Below are 21,962 nucleotides of genomic sequence, written 5' to 3'. Positions count from 1 at the left end.
TGAGAACTAAAGATGAAGCAGAACTGGAGGTTTAATGTAAGCCATTGGGGTAAATGGACTTCAACTTGTATACAGCAGACAACTGTTAGCTCTTATGATGGCTTGGTGATGTGGATAAAGTCACCCCTTTAAACTAACACAGCTCTGTGGATCAGCACCGGGAGAGTGGAGCACAGGTTCAATTCCAGTCCCCTCTTTTCTCCTCAGCCCACCTTCCTTATGCAGGGCCCCCTGCATATCCTTCTCAATAGTGCTGTAAAGTGTTCCCTTTTATACAGATTCATCTATTTGAAAGAAGGGTACAGACAATTCTCTAAAATGGTGGAAGGAAACATTTATTTGTACTACATACCATTGCTTCAAAAGAGGTAAATACTTTATAACAAGCCCTGGTTTCATTCCCCAGGGAGAGGTCTTTTTCTGTGTTTTTTTCCTAAAACATTTCTTTTCCTGGGAGACTAGGGGAGTTTCTGCGCGTGCTCAGGTGTGGTGGAGAAGTTGCAGTACGCCAGCCTCCTCAGCCAGCTGCAGAGAGTAAAGGAGCAGTCCCAGGTGATCAATCAAGCCATGGCGGAGCTAGCCACCATACCCTACCTACAGGACATCAGTCAGCAGGAGGCGGAATTGGTAAGTAAGTGTTTTTCTTTGTTTAAGGCTTTCACAGGCCGTGATACAACAGAAGAGTGATATGGTCTGAAAAACATTGTGATAATAAATGTAGTCTGAGGACGAACTCCCCAACCCTCATGAAGCTTTCTAATGAAGAAACTAGAAAATGTAGAAAGGGGTGTGCGTCTGTTTTTTAATTGCTCACATTCACTAGCATCCATTTTTTATAGCAAGAACTTCATCATGTGTAACAACATCGAAAGAGGATGATTATTCTTATTGTGTTTAATTGTTTCACGTTACTTGAAACAAAAAGCTTCAAGTAAGGTGAAATTTTAATAAATTGTTTTGTAAACTCCAAGATACGTTAATATATGATTCTCTTCTATGACAAAGTGACAAGTCAAAAGAGTTAATTGCTGTTTAGAAAACCAAGCCTACAAAATAGTGTTTAGAGTTTCTTATTCACTTACAAGGTCACATATATGTTAGCGGTGTCAACACACACACACATTTGTACATTTAGATTAAAAAGTTGTTTTATTTGAGGGGAAAATATGCTTAGTCAAATGGCTGGTTTTTGAACTGAATTGACCAGTTAATTCAGAAAACACAGAGCCAGTCAAAAACTAGTTGAAAGACTATCTCACAGAAACAGTCTTCAAACAGATGTGTATATTATAATCATAATTAATATTAGAAATGATAGCACCTTGTTTGAAAATGAACAGTTGCAGGCCATTTGGGGAAAGGTAAAATTTACTCCACAGGGAGATGCCAGTGTATTATAGGACAGGGCTCTTTACATTGAGGCTTTCATTGAAAGTAGGAGAAACTAGTTATAGACCTGAATTGAATTCACAAAGCAAGGATGAGAGCAGCCCAAACCTAGCACCTGTAATTTTCAGATAACCAAAGGAACCCTCCCTCTTTGAACTTTTAAAGTTGTAATAGCCCATCAAGAAATGAACTATCAACATTCATGTTCATCTGAACCTGTAAAAGTGTAATGAATACATTCTCATATTCAAAGTAAGTGTATAAAATGGTCTGACTAGCCAAATAATAAAACTAGGCATACTAAAGATGAAAACTATGAAAGAAAGAAAGTCTATTAATCAAGGAATTACTAAGTCAAAACTGGCAATAATACTTTCTCAACTTTTGTGGTGTGTGCAGCAGAATGCCTTCCAAAAGGCTGCTTACTTATCCTGCCATTCATAAGGCATGCAGGAGTGCGGTACATGGAGCTTTCAAAGTGCATATGATAGCCAATTTTAGATGCTTAACGCTCCTCTGAGATAAGAAGAAGCAATGAAAATGTTAATTTAAGAAGCTGCCACAATGTTGATCCTGTCTTCCTGAAAAGCACATTCAAGATTTAAATGAAAAATACCGGGGAGTTTTCTGCACTTACGTCTTCTTAGCCACACATCTGTGGCTTTCTTTTTTCTGGAAATACTTATATTTCAAAATGTACACAAAGAGCACCAAACTAGCATTATTGACATCCCTCACGACCAGGTTACTGCAATATTCCACTATCCAAAACCTTAGAAAATAGGATTTCATGGGATATTTTCATAATTTATAAGCCTACTAGAAAAAAGTTTCAATGTATATGGATGTATACGTGCAGGTCAAATATTTAAAAATCAGGTCTCTTGTAAGATTTCATCACCTTAAGTAATAGTTTGTAGTTTCCAACTTCCAAGCACGGGTTAACCTAGAAAATAAATCCTCGTAATACTTTTTGTGGTGCTATATACACAATGACTGCTCAAGAGAAGAGTTTTGAGTGACTCAACTCTGCCTTCTTCCTTAAGCTCTGCAATATCTAAGATACAGAAAGATCGTCTAAGAGTTCATACTGTTTGATGACGCGGAACTGAGCTGGCATTTGTTCTTTTTTAGAGAACGTCCTTTTTTAGCTTTGAATATCACAGGCTTAATGTGGCTTCTTTACTTTGCGGCCACATATGTGTCATGTGTGCAGGATTGTCTTAAATTGGCATAGGGCAGTTTGGGGCAAAGGGTGGAATTTTAAAACTTGCCTTTGAATGGAACCTAAAAAGAAAGCTTGGTTATTTTGAAATTTTAGGAAAGAATAGTAAAAGAACTGAAATGAGCTAGTTCCTTTAAAAGGCAATAAAGCAGTACAATTTTCGTATTGTCCTCTAGTGAGCTTTTGCACGATGCCTGGAATTATGATACATTAGCCTCAGGAGGAAATACTAAAAGGCATTCATGTACTACATGCCATTTCCTGAGAGAATTAGCTAGCGCCTTCATTCTTTACAACCCAAATCTGTTTTTACAAAACATCAACACTTACTACATTAAAACCTATACATTTTCTACAGATTTTCAAGAAGTACCTTTTCATTGTTTCAGTATTTTACATCTGCAATAATACTCGGTAATGACTGAAGCAAAGATGAGGTGGCAGTGTTCATTGTCGCAAAGATGAGTAATAAAATCATCCGCGTACAAATGATTTTTTAATTAGGTTTTAATCTGTGTATTTAGAGAAGTTATTTCTGTGTGAATTCCACACTGATAATTTTTATCTTGGTGCCACAGCTGCAGTCACTAATGGCAGATGCTATGGACACCCTTGAAGGAAGAAGAACCGATAAAGAACGTGTGTGGAATACAATCCAAAAGGTAAAACTTTCAACTGAAGGAAAAAGATATATTGTTCTCAAAGAAAATGTCTATCTTGGGTCAAATCTGTTTAGAAGATAAAGAGAAAAGAGAGTTCTTCAGTTCGTTTTATTGTATGTTTTCTTTTTTTAAATAAATGCAGCTCTCTCGACGGAAGTGTAACCAAAATCAAATATGCATTTATTTATTCTGTTCCCTCAGGACTGCTTCTTTTCCAACAGACTGTGGTCATATGCTTTCAAGAGTCTTCTTATCATACTCATTTTCGTATTCTATTTTTATTATCTGCTTCCTCATTATTGGTTATTATAGATTTTTTTAAAGCCCTTTTATCAGTGTTTTAGTCCGCTCCCCAATTCTTTCCCCCAAATTTTGTCACTTGAGGAATAATGGCTACATTTCAGAGAACTACAAAGAAACTAGCACATTGATGTTTTGGGTGGAGGAGTGACATACTGGTGGTTAGAAGTAGAAGAACATCCCCTCACTGGCTACTGGAGTTTAAATAAAACAGCACTGAGAGGCGCTTGGCTCAGAAGACTTGTGTGATACTGCAGGGCCCTCTGGCAACATAGCAGGGAGTAATGTCAGGTGTCCAGTCCAGCTCAAGGTAATAAGTTCTTGTCAATCTACTCCGCACTCCGTCTCCTCCAATCACTCTAAGAACCCACAAAGGGAGAACTTGTGTCATGGGATGTGAGAGGAGCAAACCAAAGAAACCTTTACTTTAAGAGGTAAGAGTCAGCTGTGAGGGATTCTGGTGCATCTGAGGAAATGTGTGTCTTCTGTAATAAATCCAGAGGCCCTATGATAAATTCATATTTATCATAGACATCAACTGAAGTCAGCAAGTATTTGTTGAATAGCCACTGTGCCTGAAAGAACACTAGGTGTTTAAGGATATTGTGCTGGGCAAGACAGACCCAGCCCTGCCTATATGGGCCGTACCATCTAAGAAAGAAGACAATCATCAAACAGTTACTTATAAATCTACTGAATATCACAGTAAAAAATTGGATGTTCGATGATCTATGGAAACAAATAGGGGAATACAATTTGGTCTGGGAGGTCAGAAAAGCCATTTCTGAGAAAATGATATTTATACCACATTTAAAGAATGTTAGTAGTTATCCAGGTGAAAAGGGAGATTTCGACACAGAGGGAACAGTTTGTACCAAGAACGCAAAGGAAGTAGAGCATATTCACAAACTGACAAAGGAGCAAGGAACTTATTTCAAAATGCAGGGGAGAAGCAGAAGAAGTCAAACCACAGAAGGGCTTATCAATTACCTGGAGGATTTGGAGTGTTTCAGAACCTGATTTTCAGACCTCTCTAGGGCTGTAGTGGGGGAACCCATTGAGAGGCTACAGAAATGTGAGGAAGTCAGTGGTAAGGTGTTGGCTTGATCCACAGTGGAGGTCATACAGATGGAGAGAAGCAGACAGATATAAGAAATATTCAGGAAGCCAAATCTACAGACCTTGAGTTCACTGATTGTATATGGGAATTTAAAGAATAGAAAAAGTTAAGAGTGTTGCCCAGATATTGGGCTTGAGCCATTGGGCAAGGGATAGGGAGAGGTGGGCTGGTGCCATTTACTAAGGAAAGAAACACTGTCATAGGGACAGATTTTGGCTGAGAATATAAATTCCTTCAGAGTCCAGTTGAGAGACTGAGACCATGCCAGATATTTGAAAGGGAATTTAATATAAAGAATGGTTAACCAGATATGAAACTGTTAGTTAGGTAACTGAGAAAGCAAAGTCAAACAATGATTTATCACAGAGGAAGCAAAGGAAGCAGCAACCACCCCTTAGTGCTCAGGAATCAAAGAGAAGAGGTTGGAATTACTAAAACTTTAGAAACTTGGAGCAGGGACCCTGCTGGGCCAACACTCAGACCTCCCAGTAGGAGGCGCTGCTCAGCTGGTACTAGTGTCTCTGAGCCTGGAGGAGGGGTCCTGAAGGGCTGAGACCCAGACTTCTGAGGAGGTGGCACTACCCCACTGTGCTGAGCAGGGTGGGGGCGGTGAAAGCAGAGAAGAAGTGGTAATGAAGGTAATTCTGCAACTTTTGGAAAAACTAGATTCAACTGCTACTATAGAAAAGAATGTATGTTTCTATAGTGAAAGAGCTTTGCTGAAGAGATGCTCACAAGAACCCCAAGCAGAGAGGAAGTCAGCAGCAAGTAAATAGGAAGCAGCAAGTCCCTCCTTTCTCCTTTGTCATTGCAGTGTCCCTCTATCGCCCACTATTGACAGAAACCCACAGCTGGCAAAATAGAAATGGGGTTTGCAGTGTTCCAGCCCCAGCATCACAGAGTTAAGGTAGAAAATGGTGGTTTTGGAGTTGACAGACTAGAGACTAATAAATGGCACAAAAGTGCATTGAACTTAGGATGCTGGCAAGATATGAATTACAAGAGTCTGGAATTCTGGATAAAAGACTGCATGGAGGTAAAGACTTCTTAGTCATTGGCAAATTGAATATTAACTGAAATCACTTGAATGGGTGACATGGCAGAGAAAGAGCTTAGAATAAGAAGAGAGCCTTGAGGAGTACATTTCAAACTTAGGAGGAAAACTCTACAAAGGCAACTAAGAAGGAATGACAAGAGGAATTGGAACTAGAGGTAAACCAAGTCCAGTGCTGATGAGAGTCAAGCAATATAGTCAAATATCTCCGCTGGCTATAGAAAGAATTGTTTAGCACAGGGGTCAGTAAACTACAGCCCGCATGTCAAAGCCAGCCAACCACTAAAATAGGTTATTATTTACAACAATATGTAAATAAAGTTTATTGTAAACAGACATGCCATTCGTTTACATATTGTCTATGTCACCTTGACCAAGTTGAGTAGTTGCCACAGACCGTATAGCTCACAAAGCCTAAAATATTTACTATCTGGCCTTATACAGAAAGTTTGCTGTACCCTGGTTTACAGCATTATCTCTCCCAGAAATATTTACATTTGTACAGTAAATATTTGTATTTACAAGTCCAAGTGATAACAGAGAAACAATCCAATTATGAAATTCCAAGGACCAGCCAAAAAGATGGAAGAGAGATTGACATTTGTCTATATTTGTCCACATCTTGCAGACAACCACCAATTCCACATCACTCTAAGCTAGTGTTTTGATGCCCACGTTCACAGGAGCTCTCAGCCTGTGGCTTCCCACTTTGCCCCTATTGCAGTCATCCATCGCTGTGTTACAAATCACCCCAAATATAGTGGTTCAGAACAACAATTTGATATTCCCTCTCACAGTTGTATGGGTTGATCAGACTCAGCGAGGTGGTTCTTGCTCAGTGCCTCTCATGTAGTTCAATCAGATGGCTTCTGTGCATGGGGCTGGGTTATTTGAAGGCTAAAACGGACTGGACTCCAAGATGGCTTATTCACGTGGCTGACAGTTGACACCAGTCAGCTGAGACAGTTGACAGAAGTGCCTAAACGTGTCCTCTCTTTGTGAATTAGGCTGGGTTCCAAGAGGAAGTATTTCAAAGAAAGGAAGTAGAAACCATCAGTCTTCTTAAAAACCAGGCCCAGAACTAGCAGAGCAACTTCCACCATATTCTATTGGTCAAAGCAGTTACAAGCCGGCCCAGATTCACAGGGTTAAAGGGATAGACTCCACTTCTCCCTGGTGCAGGGTATGTGCATTCAGTGAGAAAATGACATGATAGCGCCCGTCTTGGAGACAAGCTCCAGCAGCAGACCTGTGCTTCCTTGTCCGGGCTGGCAAATATACCTGCAAGCAAGCAGGAGTCAGGAGGATAGTCAAGTCAAGGCCTTCGAGGCCTCCAAGGCCACTGAGATTGGAACACTGCAGAGCCACTCCAACCAATGACTGGGCATCTAGAACGACTCACTGGTGAGCAGCCAATCTCTCCAAATTAAAAGCCCTGATAATGATCTTAGCTTTCTAAATGGAAGCCCCTGAAAGGCCTTTAGGAAGATGTGGATGGGAAGGAACAGGGTGCCAAATTTTTCCCAAGGGCTTTTAATTTGGTTAATGTGACTCTACAAAGGATGATTGTATCACTTCCAGACAATTCCAGTAGCAAGTAGGTAATTTCCTTTTACTGCTACAGAGTTAATTTGCATGTGCAGAAAAAAAAAATAATTAAAAAACTAATCGTACAAGCTACACTGTGTTCTGAGCCGACTAGAAGTTGACATCCGTATCACCACCTCTGAGATCTGTTCTCTGTAATAGAAACAGCTGTCGGACCTGATGAAAACACTTGAAATTTTCATCTGAAGCCCCAGAATTCTAGCAGCACCTTCTATTCCACGTAGTGAAGGGGTCCGTCAGAAGCCCTATTACCAGCACAGTTTGCAGGGCTCCACTTTGTTATAGGTCTATAAAGAGCCTATCAAGATGAAATCTGATTTATGAGTGCTGACCTCCTATTTACGTTTTGTTGTCTTTGAGATTTCTCTAAGAACCCAGAAAGAGAAAGAATGAGACAATTAGGTTTTTTCCTCATTCACTAGAACTAAAATATATTCTTTATAGAGTTTTAGGCAAGTGGTCCTTGTTTTGGTTTGGCTTTACAGAGCGTTTCCTTTCCGGTAATTAACTCAAGAAAGATATATGTATGTTGGCTTAGCTGTGCACACACAAAAATAAGCAGATTATGTCCAAAAAAACGGTAAATTTTCTTGTGTTGGAAAGTCCCATGCCACAACAGGACTCTTTAAAGAAGAGCATCACACTTTGCTTAGTTTTAGTCTGTCGCAAAAATACTTGAGAAAACAGCCTTTTGAACATCACACGGGTCCTGCTGACACACTGCTCATTCACGCACTCCTCAAGCATTCACGCCACGTCCTCTTCGTCGGATACTGTTCCAGGCATTGGAGATCCAGCCATGAAAAAGCGATGCCCTCATGATGTTTGCGTTCTACTAGAGAGAAGGAGGCAGTAACCCACCTAAAGAAATATGGAATATGTGATAGGTAATAAGGGCCGTAGCGGGAAGAAGCAGGAAAGGGAAATGGAAAGTGCCAGATGATTGCAACTGTGAAGAGTCAGACCAGGATTCACTGAGGTGACACTTGAACAAAAATTTGGAAGAAATGAGGGAACCAACCATGCAACTATCTGTGGAAAAGCATTCCAAGTGAAGGAAACAGCATATGCAAAACTGAGATTGGAGTGTGCCCAGCATGTGCAAGGAACTGCAAGGAGGGCAGGGCGGATGGAGCAGGACAAACAAGAGTCATAGGAGATGACCTGCAAGAGGAGAGGGTGTAATGCTTTGTCAGACAAACCAACAAGAACCCTCTAGGCTCCTGAGTTGAGAATAGATTAAAGAGGGCAGGGAGACTAGTTAGTAGGTTATTGCTATGATACAGGAGGTTGGTTATGGCAGCTTGAACCTTGAACCCTGGTGGTGGCAGTGGATGTGAGAAGCTGTCAGAGTCAGTCATCCATCCAGAAGAAGAACAAAGGCTTATTTAGAGGCAGGATAATACAGTAAAAAGCACCCTGACCTAGCCATTCAGAGACTTGGGACTGTCCCAAATTAGCTCAGAAGCCACTGCCTTTCTCTGGGCCTCACGTTTCTCACCTGTAAAATAAAGATATTGAACTGGAAGATGTAAGTCCCTTCCAAGCTCTGAATGAATGGATCTTTTGAAAGCCAGACCATCAAAATGAAAAAATGTGAGTTAGTATCTACTGAGTTCTTAATAGGTGCCTACTCTCTCTTATCTACTTTACATCCACCAATTCACTAATCCTCACATGAAGTAAAAGGTGTGATTTATTAAACAGAGAAGTTTAGCAATTTGCTTAAAGGCACACAGCCAGTAAGTTCTGGAGCCAGAACTTGATCTTGCCCTAGAGGCTAAACTCTCTTTTTATTTTATATATGTGTATATGTACATATATAATTATTAGACAAGGTAGTGCATACCTGATTCCCCTTCCCATTTACCACCTGTGACAGCCTGCTGGCCCAGCCCCTCCTGGCAGTTTTTACTCCTTTGCTGGAGCCATGCCCACATGCACTGGGAGGGAATGACATTTCCCTCTGTGTGAAGACGCACAGGGCTTTTTTATTACTGTGATTGAGGTACAATTGACATATAATATATTTGTTTCAGGTGTACAACATACTGACTCAATGTTTGTATATATTGCAAAATGATCGCCACAGTAAGTCTCGTTAACATCCATCACCATACACAGTTACAAGATTTTGTTTTCTTGTGATGAGAACTTTTAAGATCTACTCTCTTAACAACTTTCCAAGATGCGATACATTATTGTTAACAATAGTCAGCGTGCTGTACATTTTATCCCCAGGACTTATGTTATAACTGGAAGTCTTTCTGACTCCCTCACCCATTTCACCCACTCCTCTAAATTCTTTCTTGCTAGAAGCCCAAACTTTGTGTTGCCTGAAAAAACCTGACTGGCTAGCGTTGTTTTACATATAGCTGAGCACTGGTGTGAGGCCAAATGGAGAATAACAGTGACTTCCAACCAATTCTCGAAATGAAGTTCTTTCAATCCAAGCCAAAAAAGCCACTAAGGAAAGATTTAAAAAAAAAAAAAAAAAAAGATTGGCACCTGCGCTAACATCTGTTGCCAATCTTTTATTTTTTTCCTTCTTCTTCTTCCCAAAGCACCCCTGGTACATAGTTGTGTATTCTAGCTGTGAGTGCCTCTGGTTGTGTTACGTGGGGCGCCACCTAAGCATGGCTTAACGAGCGGTGCCATGTCCGCGCCCAGGATCCAAACCGGCGAAACCCTGGGCTGCTGAAGTGGAGCACACAAACTTAACTAAACGGCCACAGGGCTGGCCCCAGGAAGGAATTTTTAGTCTACCTTTGTAATCCCCCTGAATAGGATCCTCCTCCTCTGTTCCTTAGCACTCCATCTATAACCAGAAAGAATATGGAGCTGAAATCTGCAAATACTTGATCGTTAATTTAGCTCCCACTCATGGGATCTTGGGCAAGTCACAACCTTCTGAGAAACATAATGCATCCAAACCCTTACCACCTGCATAGTCTATGATTTTGTGTTACTTAGCATTGAATCCTAAGTCCCACTGAAGCTTTATGAGCTAGGCCTGAAAACAAATAGAAAAAGGAGTCTTTAAAAAAAATGTGCCAACTGTTAAGTTGGAACATTCTATTTCTTCTCACCAGAGTCAGTTAAGAGAAACAGTTAAGCAACACTCTGACTGCAACTTAGAAGAAAAAGTTATTTGCTATTCATTTACAGAGCCTAAATTTCACACTGAGGCTATCAGAGTTTAACCTGGTATAACATAAAGTATTGTCTTATTCTGATATGCCTCTGGATCACTGATTTGAGACTAAATGAGGAGAAAAGAAGCTTTGTTATTTTAAAAGTAATGAGAGAAATGCTCTAGCATATAATCGTGGCCCTGTGAATTTTCATGAGAAGAAATGCTACTTTAAAATTTCATCAAATATTATAACATAATACATCATAAACCTCAACGAATCCAGGTGATGGAGTATAGGTGGATATCTTTAAACCACCCATGTGAACTTATTGAAAATTATTTAGCTTTTTATGCTCCTTTTTATCTCAAAATCTTAACTTAAAAATCATGCTCAATCATCATACAGAAATGACATTCATTGATATACTAATTTGATCTTTTAAGGTGAAAATGGGATAGAATTGTATGTCACTTAGCATCTCTGTCATGTTCAAGGCTTTCGATGGAGGCAGACAAGCAGGGGAGAATGCAGATTTTGGAGATGGGCCAGGGCAGTTGGTTGAGGAGCGAAAGGGCCAGAGCAAATTGGAACATTTTATTTACTTTCCACATCAGCATTCAAGACTGAATCCTTCCAGAAACTCTTCTGAGAGAGATGGCACATGTGGTACTGTGATTCATTGGCCGGGCATTTGGGCTTCCTAATACAGGGTGAGGGCGCACAGTTGTGTCTCTCTGAAAGGGCTGCTGTCTTTTCAAAGATTCAGCCACCGTACCACTCATTTGCGAAGCAGTTTTTCCAGCAATCAGGCTTTTCCTGTGTGTCTTGTTCTTTAAGGAGTCTCCACAGATTTATTGCAATTTGATTATGAATCTTCTCAGCTTCTGGTTATGTGCTTCCTCATTAGCATATCCCCAAATTCCTTTACAGTGTGTGCTCCAAGCACTGCCAAGCAGTTCTGTTCATGGCATAATGCAGATCGTGTAGAGAAACCTAAGTGCTGTTGTTGCTGACCATGCTTGGGGGAGGAGGGGAAGAGGCTCTGTGGACAAGGAGGAGCGACACAAGGCTCAGGGGGCTGAAGAGGCCAGATGCCTGGGATAAGTCATCGTGGTTCCTGGGATAAATGAGTCCACACCAGTAGGTGTCCAGGCGGCAGCTGTAGTGAAGGAGCGTCCACCAATAGTCCTAGGAAACCTCCTGACTGTGGTCAGAGGCTGGGTCCTGGGGCAATCGGACCTGGGGGAGGTCCTCCTCCTCAGAAGTTAAACACTGCAAAGCCAAGTCTAGCCTGGGAAGTGGAGAAAGCCAAGAGCCTTGGTCTGGCCATCCTCTCCCACCACAGTACAATGCTCCAAGACTAGAGGGCAAATTTCAATTATCATTTAAGCCAAAAAAACATTTTTCTTCTCTGACTTAAAGGAAAAACTTTGTGGTTAATTTGCTAAACATTTTCAACAGCTGTATTGCTAATCATTCACCTCTCACCTGTTCTTTGCTTTTTCTCCAATATTGGGAATACCTCTTAGATACTTTGTTGGCTGAAAGTATTCTAAAACTTTGATGATTTGGCAGGAAATTTCTGCAGCAGAAGCATTTCTGTGCAGGAGTCGAATGCCAGCATGGCCCTCATCTAGGGAGCATGTATCCAGAAGCTTTGTCATGTTAAACCAGAAGTTTATCAAGGAGCAGATGAATCTAACTGCCATTGTGCTCACAAGCCTAATAAAATACTGTGTTACCCCACAAATTATCAGACTGTGTTAGTCTGTTTGAAGCCTGTTTTTGAATAACTATCACAACCAAAACTAGCTATAGAAAAACTTATTTCAGATAATTAATAATGTGATAAATATTATCATAATTACTATTGATCTTTAATATGTGCCAAGCACTTGAACAAGTTATCACATTTCACGATCGCAACTCTAAGAGAAAGAGGTCATTATCTCTCCTTTGAAAGATGAGGAAAAAGAGCTTTGAAGAATTAATAAGGAAGCAAGCCCAAATTTGTAGTGACAGGGTTTGGTTTTGATCAGATTCATTTGGGTCAAAGGCTCTGTTCCTAATCATTAGTTAGAACACTTATGTTAAACCAAATGCAGCTACTAAAAGTCAATGGCACCAAGAACATAACCTTGCCGAAGCTCAGATTCTGTAAGACAGAATGAGATAAACTTTGAGTCTGTTTTGAGTGAGATAGGAGCATCATAGGCTACAGTAGCCATCCTCCATCCTTCTCTAGATCACAGCTGTCTAGCCCAGGTGGGGACTTATCCAGACTGCATTGTGGCAACTGCCTGACCAAATCAGAACCTGGCACACACTATCCCCTGCATCATGCTGCTCTTACTTCCTCCTTCACCATCCCTCCCTTTATAGACAGACCATGGTTAGGTTTGCTTTAATAGCTTACCTTCCTTCTTCCTGCACTTTTAGAACTTCAAGAAAACAGCTTGGCAATCTAGTCATCCTTGTAGTGTATTTACTGTTGCTCTGCACATCATTCTCGGGGGAGGTATCTGAATTAGCATTCTATAATGCACCAAGCAGGCTCTCAATGAAAACATAATTTCAGAAGCACATGTTACCCTAACCCCTCCAAGCTTTACCCTCACAGCACAGAGCCCTCAAGCCTGGGGCTGGACAGCACATTTACTGCTTCACTTCCTGGCTCTCTCCCTGCCTGTTCCACCAGTGAGCTAAAGTAGAGAGGGGACTAAAACAGAAATTGAAAATGCTCATATTACTCCAATCCTGCTAGAATTTTTATCTTTATAGAAGCTTTTCAAAATGCCTCTTTCAGAAGTTCAGTGAAATATTCTGAGATGAGGGAGGGGAGCATATATCTCGATTGTAGTTTGAACTGAAGAGAGAGTTGCAGTTCATTCTAAAAGTTACTCTCTTTAAATTACCAAGAGTGTCGTCTTTGCTTGGCAGCCCAGCATTTTATTGCAAGTACTTTATACAGTAAGTTTTGCAATCCTTTATAATTCTGGAGAATAACAGAATAACAGCTTACACCACTTGGTAGCTAAATGAACCATAGGACATCTTCCATTCTGTATTGAAAGTGGGATTAATACAGAGTTCAGAGCAAGTGACTTGCAGCTCATTCAATCATTTACGGTGTACTCATTACACCTTTCATCTCTTGGAGAAGGGCAAAAACGAAAACACCTTTACGTGCAAGCCTAAGGGAAGGTGTGAGTCATTTATCATTCTGTTTATTACTTTCTTAAAATGGTGCACGTGGAGGAGGGGACAAAACTGTCATCTAAAACACATACAAATGCCGTAAGCACAAACACACCCGTATCTCTTAGCATCGGTAAAACTCTGTGCGTGTAAAACTTGTGTGTACTCTGCTAAAATGGCCTTCTTTTGGAGAAAAGACTGTGGAGAGGAGTGTGAGATGGCTGGTGAAAAGACGAATATGGACCTATGTTAGATCCTTACCTAGAGATAGGATAAAGTTAGGTCCCTCTCTTATTGAACTAAAAGGAATTCAAGAGGCTTTTAACTTCTCAAGTCCTCTTAATTGGAGAGAAGATGTCTTCAGCTTCACAATGATTCACTTCATCCTACTGATGAAGATATTTAGAAGCAACTGAAAACTGATTCAAGAAATAAAAGTACATCTCCCTAAGGTACAAGAATCAAAAATTACTCTTTAAAAAGTCATGATAGAGGACTTCCTCTTCCAGGAATATGGAGTACACGTGTTCTTTCCCATTCCTCCCATTAAGTACAACTAAAAACCCTGGACATTATATGTAAAATGAATATAGGACTCTGAAAGGTAGAATGAAAAAGCAGCAACCTAGGGACATGGGGACCCAAGGAATGACATGGTGGTGAATTCACTTGATTTTTTGGGGTGGGGGGCTTGTATATCCCACACTTGTACTGAAAAGCCAGTGACCCAGAAACACTAACATGTGCAGATAAAAAAAAAAAAAAAAAAAAGACAAAAGCGTGCTTTCTCTAGCCAAAGGAAAAGGAAAGGGGCAGTCTAGGCAGACAGAAAACTCAGACAATAATCATTCCACTCCAGCCAAATACCACAGAAAAAAGTGGTGGTCCAACCCCACCCATGACAGGGTGTCTTAACCTTCCCACACTAATAGGGTGGCATCACAGAATAACAAATAGGGAGCCTGTTTTTCCATCCACACTGGGTGGTTGGCACCCTTTCCCACCCCACTAGTGTGATATCAGAGGAGGTCTAGTAGAAAGTCAGGATTTTCACCACCCACCAACAATCATGAGCCTCCCTCCTCAACGTGATGTGAGTGGAGGCCAATGGGGAGCAGGGATGAGGTACTACCAGCTGGACAGGTATCATTGGAAACCTAGTGAGGAGTTCAAATGCTCATACCCACCCGGAAGTAATGAGAAGCCCCTCCCTCAGATGTCAGTGTAGGCTAAGTGGAAAACTTGAACTTTTATCCTCACATGGCAGTAATGAGGCAGTGCTCCTCCCATTTCCTGCCATAGCAGTGTCAGAAAAATATAGCTAAACCAGAAAGTTTAAATAAGTCCACAGTTTCATAACATAATACCCTAAATGTCCAGATTTCAACTGAAGATCACTTATCATACCAAGAACCAGGAAGATCTCAAACTGGAAGAAAGACAATCAACAGATGTTAACTCAGAGATGTTAGTGATATTAGAATTATCTGATAAAGCTTTTAAAGCAGCCATCATAAAAATGTTTTAATAAGCAATTACAAACATGTTAAAACAAATGAAAAAAATAGAAAGTCTCAGAAAAGAAAGTATCAACAAAGAAATAGAAGATATAGAACCAAAGAGAAATTTTAGAACTGTTAAATATAGTAAATGAAATAAAAAACCTCAGTGGAGGGACTCCACAGCTGAATGAAGGGGCAAGAAGAAAGAGTCAGTGAAATGAAGACAAGACAATAGAAATTACCCAATCTGAACAACCAGGAGAAAATAGGCTGGAAAAAAATAAACGGAGCCTCAAGGACCTGTGAGATTATAACAATAGATCTAACATTCCTGTCATCAGAGTCCCAGAGGAGAGGAGAAAGAGGATAGGACCGAAAAAGTGCCCAAAGAAATAATGGCTGAAAACATCCCCAATTTGGCAAAAGACATAAAACCATAGGTTCAAGAATCTGAATGAAGCACAAACAGGATAAACTCAAAGAAATCCCCACCAGGATATCTCATAGTCAAACTTCTGAAAACTAAAGACAAAGAAAAATCTTGAAAGCAGCAAAAGAGAAATGATACATTACTTATAAGGGGAAAACTATTTGAATGATAATGAATTTCTCATAAGAAAATATGGAAGCCAAAAGTAAGTGGAACAATATTTTTCAAGTACTGAAAGAAAGAAATTGTCAACTCAGAATGCTATCACCAATGAAAATATCTTTCAGAAATGGAGGAGAAAATTCAAACATCCTCAAAAGAAGGAAAACTAAGAGAATTTGTCAACATCCAACCCACCCTAAAAGAATGGCTAACGACACTTCTCTAAATAGAAAGGAGACAATGAAAGAAAGAAGCTTGAAATATGAAGAAAAGCTGAAAGAATACAGCAAGCAAAAATGTGAGTAGAAACAGTAGACTGTCTTTCTCCTCTTTGTTATGTTTAATGATGGAAGCAAGTATTGTAGCATCATATAATGTGGTTCTAAATATATTCAGACTTCCAGTTTCCAAGTCCTCATGTAAGCAGCTTGGAAGTCACCACTCTGTCCTAACAACAAGTGAAAAACTGAACAGACTAAAGAATCCAACTCTTCCTGGATTTATAACAGAGGAGAGGACACAGAGCAAACCACTGCCCCCACGATCAGAGAGACTGACAGGTGAATGCAGGGAGACGTGGCTTCCCAGAGTAGAGACTCACCTGGGGACACTGCGACAGGAACTGGTGCTCGAGTAGGAAAACCTGAACTGTAACTAATAAACTCCTGAAGAATCACTGCGAAAAACTCTGACAATAAAAATTCCAGGGGAACTCAGTCATGGGGGGTTCCACACAATATTATGAGATTTACCTCCCGGAGTTCAACCAGGTTCTCATTGTAAATATCACACAAAAATCCCCCTGGGCCTCTAGCAGGAGGAGGGGAAAAGGAACCATTCTGAAACATACCAGAGCACTCTGTTCTTCTTAGCAAGGCCTGTCCTCAGAGGAAACTAGTAACCAGAGCCTAACTGACCCAGGGAAGAAAAATACCCAACTCCAGCCCATTCTAGCCATCTTGTCACACCTAAGAGGGGGAGAAAAAACTGAGAAACACTTGTGAAGTTCACAGTCCAAAGGCATAGGCTCACTAAAAGACCTAATCATAGCGCTATAGAATGCTTCCCCTCACCTCACAGCTCACAACCACATTACTAAGGCCCTATTTGCAACAGTTCCTTTTACCCAGTACATCATATCCAGCTATCGATAAAAAATTACAGAGCCTACCAAAAGGCAAAAAGCACAATTTGGGGGACCATCCCCATGGCCTAGTGGTTAAGTTCAGCATTCTCTGCTACAGCAGCCCAGGTTCGGTTCCTGGGCACAGACCTACACCACTTGTTGGCAGCCGTGATGTGGCAGTGACCCACATAGAAAACAGGAAGATTGGCACAGATGTTAGCTCAGGGAAAATCTTCCTCAAGCAAAAATAAAAACCAACAACAACACAATTTGAAGAGACAAAGCAAGCATCACAACCAGATACAGCAAGGATGTTGGAATTATCAGACCAAGAATTTAACACAATTATTATTGACATGCTAAGGGCTCTAGTAGACAGCATGCAAGAACAGATGGGCATTAATAATAGCAACAACATACAGGCATGCCTCAGAGATATTGTGGGTTCAGTTCCAGACCTCCACAATAAAGCAAATACTGCAATAAAGTGAGTCACACAAATTTTGGGGTTTCCCAGTGTTTACACTATACTGTAGTCTGTGTACAATAGCATTATGTCTTAAAAAATGTAGGGGCTGGCCCCGTGGCCGAGTGGTTAAGTTCGCGTGCTCCGCTGCAGGCGGCCCAGTGTTTCGTTGGTTCGAATCCTGGGCGCGGACATGGCACTGCTCATCAGACCACGCTGAGGCAGCGTCCCACATGCCACACCTAGAAGAACCCACAACGAAGAATACACAACTATGTACCGGGGGGCTTTGGGGAGAAAAAGGAAAAAATAAAATCTTAAAAAAAAAAATGTACATACCTTAATTTAAAAATATTTTATTGCTAAAAATTCTAACCATCATCTGAGACTTCAGCGAGTCATGATATTTTGCTGGTGGAGGGTCTTGCCTCAATGTTGATAGCTGCTGACTGATCAGGGTGGTAGTTGCTGAAGGTTGGAGTGGCTGTGGCAGTTTCTTAAAATAAGACAACAATGAAGTTTGTAGCATCAGTTGACTCTTCCTTTCAAGAACGATTTCTCTGTAACATATGATGCTGTTTGATAGTTTTTTCAGAATTCTTTGAACTTTTTTCAGAATTGGAATCAACCATCTCAAACCCTGCTTCTGCTTTATCAACTAAGTTAATGTAGCATTGTAAATTGTTTGTTGTCATTTCAACAATCTTCACAGCATCTTCACCAGGAGTAGATTCCATCTCAAGAACCACTTTCTTTGCTCATCCATAAGAAGCAACTCCTCATCTGTTGAAATTTTATCATGAGATCACAGCAATTCAGTCACATCTTCAGACTCCATTTCTAATTCCAGTTCTCTTGCTATTTCCACCACATCTGCGTTACTTCCTCCACTGCAGTCTTGAACCCCTCAAAGTCATCCATGAGGGTTGAAGTCAACTTTCTCCAAACTCCTGTTAATGTTGATGTTTGACCCCTTCCAATGAATCGCAAATGTTCTTTGTGGCATCTAGAGTAGTGAGTCATTTCCAGAAGGTTTTCAACTTACTTTGCCTAAATCCATCAGAGGAATCACTATCTATGGCAGCTATACCCTTATGAAATGTATTTCTAAATAATAAGACTTGAAAGTCAAAATTACTCCTTGGCCCATGGGCTGCAGAATGGGTATTGTATGAGCAGGCATGAAAATATTAGTCTCACTGTACATCTCCATCAGAGTTCTTGGGTGACCAGGTGCATTGTCAAGGAGCAGTAATATTTTAAAATGAATCTCTTTTCTGAACAGTAGGTCTCAACAGTGAGCTTAAAATATTCATTAAGCCATGTTGTAAACAGATGTGCTGTCATCCAGGCTTTGTTGTTCCATTTACAGAGCACAGGCAGAGTAGATTTAGGGTAATTCTCAAGGGTCCTAGGATTTTTGGAATGGTAAATGAGCTTTGGCTTAAAGTCACCAGATGCATTAGCTCGTAACAAGAGTCAGCCTGTCCTTTGAAGCTTTGAAGCCAGCATTGACTTCTCCTCTCTAGCTATGAAAGTCCTACACGGCATCTTCTTCCAATAGAGGGCTATTTTATCTACATTGAGAATCTGTTGTTTATTGTAGCCACTTTCACTAATTATCTTAGCTAAATCTTCAGGATAACTTTCTTCAGCTTCTTATCAGCAGTTGCTGCTTCACCTTGCCCTTTTATGTTATGGAGATGGCTTCTGTTAAACTTCATGAACCAACCTCTGTTAGCTTCAAACTTTTCTTCTGCAGCTTCTTTACCTCTCTCAGCCTTCACAGAATTGAAGAGAATTAGGGCCTTGCTCTAGATTAGGATTTAAGACAAAAGGAATTTTTTGGCTGGTTTGATCTTCTATCTAGACCACTAAAACTTTCCCAACTCAGCAATAAAGCTGTTTTGCTTTCTTAATTTGTATGTTCACTGGAGTGGCACTGATAACTTCCTTCAACACTTTTCCTTTGCATTCACAACACAGCTAACTGTTTGACACAAGAGGCCTAGCTTTCAGCCTGTCTTGGCTTTTGACATGCCTTCCTCACTAAGTTTAATCATTTCTAGCTTTTGATCTAAAGTGAGATATGTGTGACTTTTCCTTTCATTTGAACACTTAGAGGCCGTTATAGGGTTATTAACTGGCCTAATTTCAATACTGTTAAGTCTCAGGGAATATGGAGGCCTCAGAGGAGGGAGAAAGATGGGAGTATGGCAGGTCACTGGAGCAGTCAGAACACACACAGCATTTATCAAGTTCACCATCTTATGTGGCTGCAGTTGATGGCATACCAAAACAATTACAATAGTAACAAAAAGATCACTGATCACAGATCACCATAACCAATATAATAATAATGAAAAAGTTTTAAATGTTGCAAGAATACCAAAAGGTCATTCTTCAAGGTTACCAAAAGGTAACACAGAGAAACAAAGTGAGCAAATGCTGTTGGAAAAAGGCGCTGATAGACTTGCTCAATGCAGGGTTGCCACAAACCTTCAATCTGTAAAAAAATGCAATATCTCTGAGGTGCAATAAAGTGAAGCACAATAAAATGAGGTCTGTCTGTATTCAGTTATGTGTGCTTATGTATATATCATATATATCTGCTTATGTTTGCTTATATATAAGTAAAATAAATGATAGCAATAATACAAGGGATAGGAGAAAGGAATTAGGATTATTTAGTTAGTGTAAGCTAATCACACAATGGTGTAATGGTATAGTGTTATTTGAAAGAGAATTTGGATTGATAGTAACTGTATATTGCAAACTCTAGGTCAATCACTAAAAAAAAGTGAAAAAAGAAGAACTGATATGCTAAGAAAGGAGAAAAAAATGGAATCATACAAAATGCTCAATTAAAACCACAAAAGGCAGAAAAAGAGTGGAAGACTGTTATGACTTTATTAAATTAACATTTAAGTAGAGCACAGGGTTCCAGATGATAAGCCCTGGTTTAACCAAAGACTCCAAGAAAAATTGAAATAGAGAAATTTATTACTCACAGGTCCTGGAGGAACCATGAAAGGACACACAGAGAGACTGAGGCAAGGCACAGGCAGGGAGAGAGCTAGGACCTGGGGCAAATACATTTATTAGGGTCCATGGGTGAAGTGCTTTGCAGGTGCCTGGCTAAGTCCAGATTGGTCAATTCAAACCAAAAAGAAATGGGTCCTGGTAAGCTCCGTGGAGGTCTTATCTAAGGAATGCACAAAAGGAAGGACCTGGGAAGTGGGGGAGAATGTTGATCACAAGGACTGTTGGGAAAGTCTTATCAGGAACTTACATTTGCTTGTGATTCTGTGGACTATTATCTATGACATGCACTTGCTTGAGGAGGCTAGTGTCAGTTTAAAGCCCCCACAGGCCACTTGGCCAAACAAGATGGATGCCAAAGCAGCAATACCATGGAGTAGCTTAGCCAAACTCTCAGCAAATTTAAAGATAGGAACAAAGAACAAGGGAAACAAATAGAAAACAATAATAAATGTGGTAGATATTAATTCAACTGTATCGATAATCGCTTTCAATGTCAAGAGTCTAAATGCACCAATTAAAAGCTAGATTGTCAGAGTAGACCAAAAAACATGACCCAACCATATGTTGTCTACAAGAAACTCAATTTAAATATAAAGACACATATTAAAAATAAATAGATGGAGAAAAATATGACATGCTAACACTAATCAAAAACAAGTGAGAGTAGCTATATTAATTCCAGAAAGAGGAGATTTCAAAGTAAGGAAAGTAATCAGGGGTAAATAATGGCATTACATAATGATAAAGGGGTCAATTCTCTAAGAAGACATAATGTTTCTTAATGTGTATGTGTCTAACAACAGAGCATCAAACTACATGAAGCAAAAACTGATAGAACTGCAAGGAGAAATAGATGAATACTCTATCCTAGTTGGAGACTTTAACACCCTCTTTCACAAATGGACAGATACAGCAGGTGGAAAATCAGTAAGGATATAGTTGAACTAAACACCATCAATCAACTGGATATAATGGATATCTATGTACTACTTTATCAAACAATAGCAGAATACACATTTTTCTCAACTCATGTGAAACACTCACCAAGCCAGACCACTTTCTGGGCCATAAAACACACTTTAAGAAATTTAAAATAATAGAAATCATACAATGTCTGCTTTCAGACCACAATGGAATTACACTGGAAATCAGTAACAGAAAGATAACAGGAAAATCTCAAAATACATGGAGATTAGATGGCACACTTCTAAATAACACGTAGGTCAAAGAAGAAATCTCAAGGGAAATTTAAAAATATTTTGAACCAAACAAAAATGAAAACACAGCTTGTCAATTTGTGAGATGCAGTTAAAGCAGTGTTTAGAGGGAAACTTACAGCACTGAATGCATATATTAGAATGGAAGAAGTATCTAAAATAATCTAAACTTCACCTTAAGAAACTAGAAAAAGAAGGTCAAATTAAATCCAAAGTAAGCAGAAGAAAATAAATAATAAGTATTAAAAATCAATGAAAATGAACACAGGAAATCAATAGAGAAAATCAACAAAACTGAAAGCTGATCTTTGAAAAGATTGA

The 21,962-nt window shown here is 39.9% G+C and overlaps 1 protein-coding gene across 2 annotated transcripts in view; it reads left to right on the top strand.

Annotated features, from left to right (window-relative positions):
* SPATA16 (spermatogenesis associated 16) overlaps positions 1–21,962 on the top strand; it is a 219,601-nt gene that overhangs the window by 183,061 nt on the left and 14,578 nt on the right. For both annotated transcript variants that reach the window (XM_001494206.6, XM_014732759.3), the window contains exons 9-10: positions 463–627; positions 3,193–3,276. In XM_001494206.6, the coding sequence (XP_001494256.3) occupies positions 463–627; positions 3,193–3,276 (249 nt within the window). The remainder of the gene's footprint in view (positions 1–462; positions 628–3,192; positions 3,277–21,962) is intronic.

The sequence above is a fragment of the Equus caballus genome, chromosome 19 (genome assembly GCF_041296265.1).
Source record: "Equus caballus isolate H_3958 breed thoroughbred chromosome 19, TB-T2T, whole genome shotgun sequence".
NCBI lineage: Eukaryota > Metazoa > Chordata > Mammalia > Perissodactyla > Equidae > Equus > Equus caballus.
The sequence above is the reverse complement of the archived record's forward strand: the minus strand, read 5'-3'. Positions and strand labels throughout refer to the sequence as shown.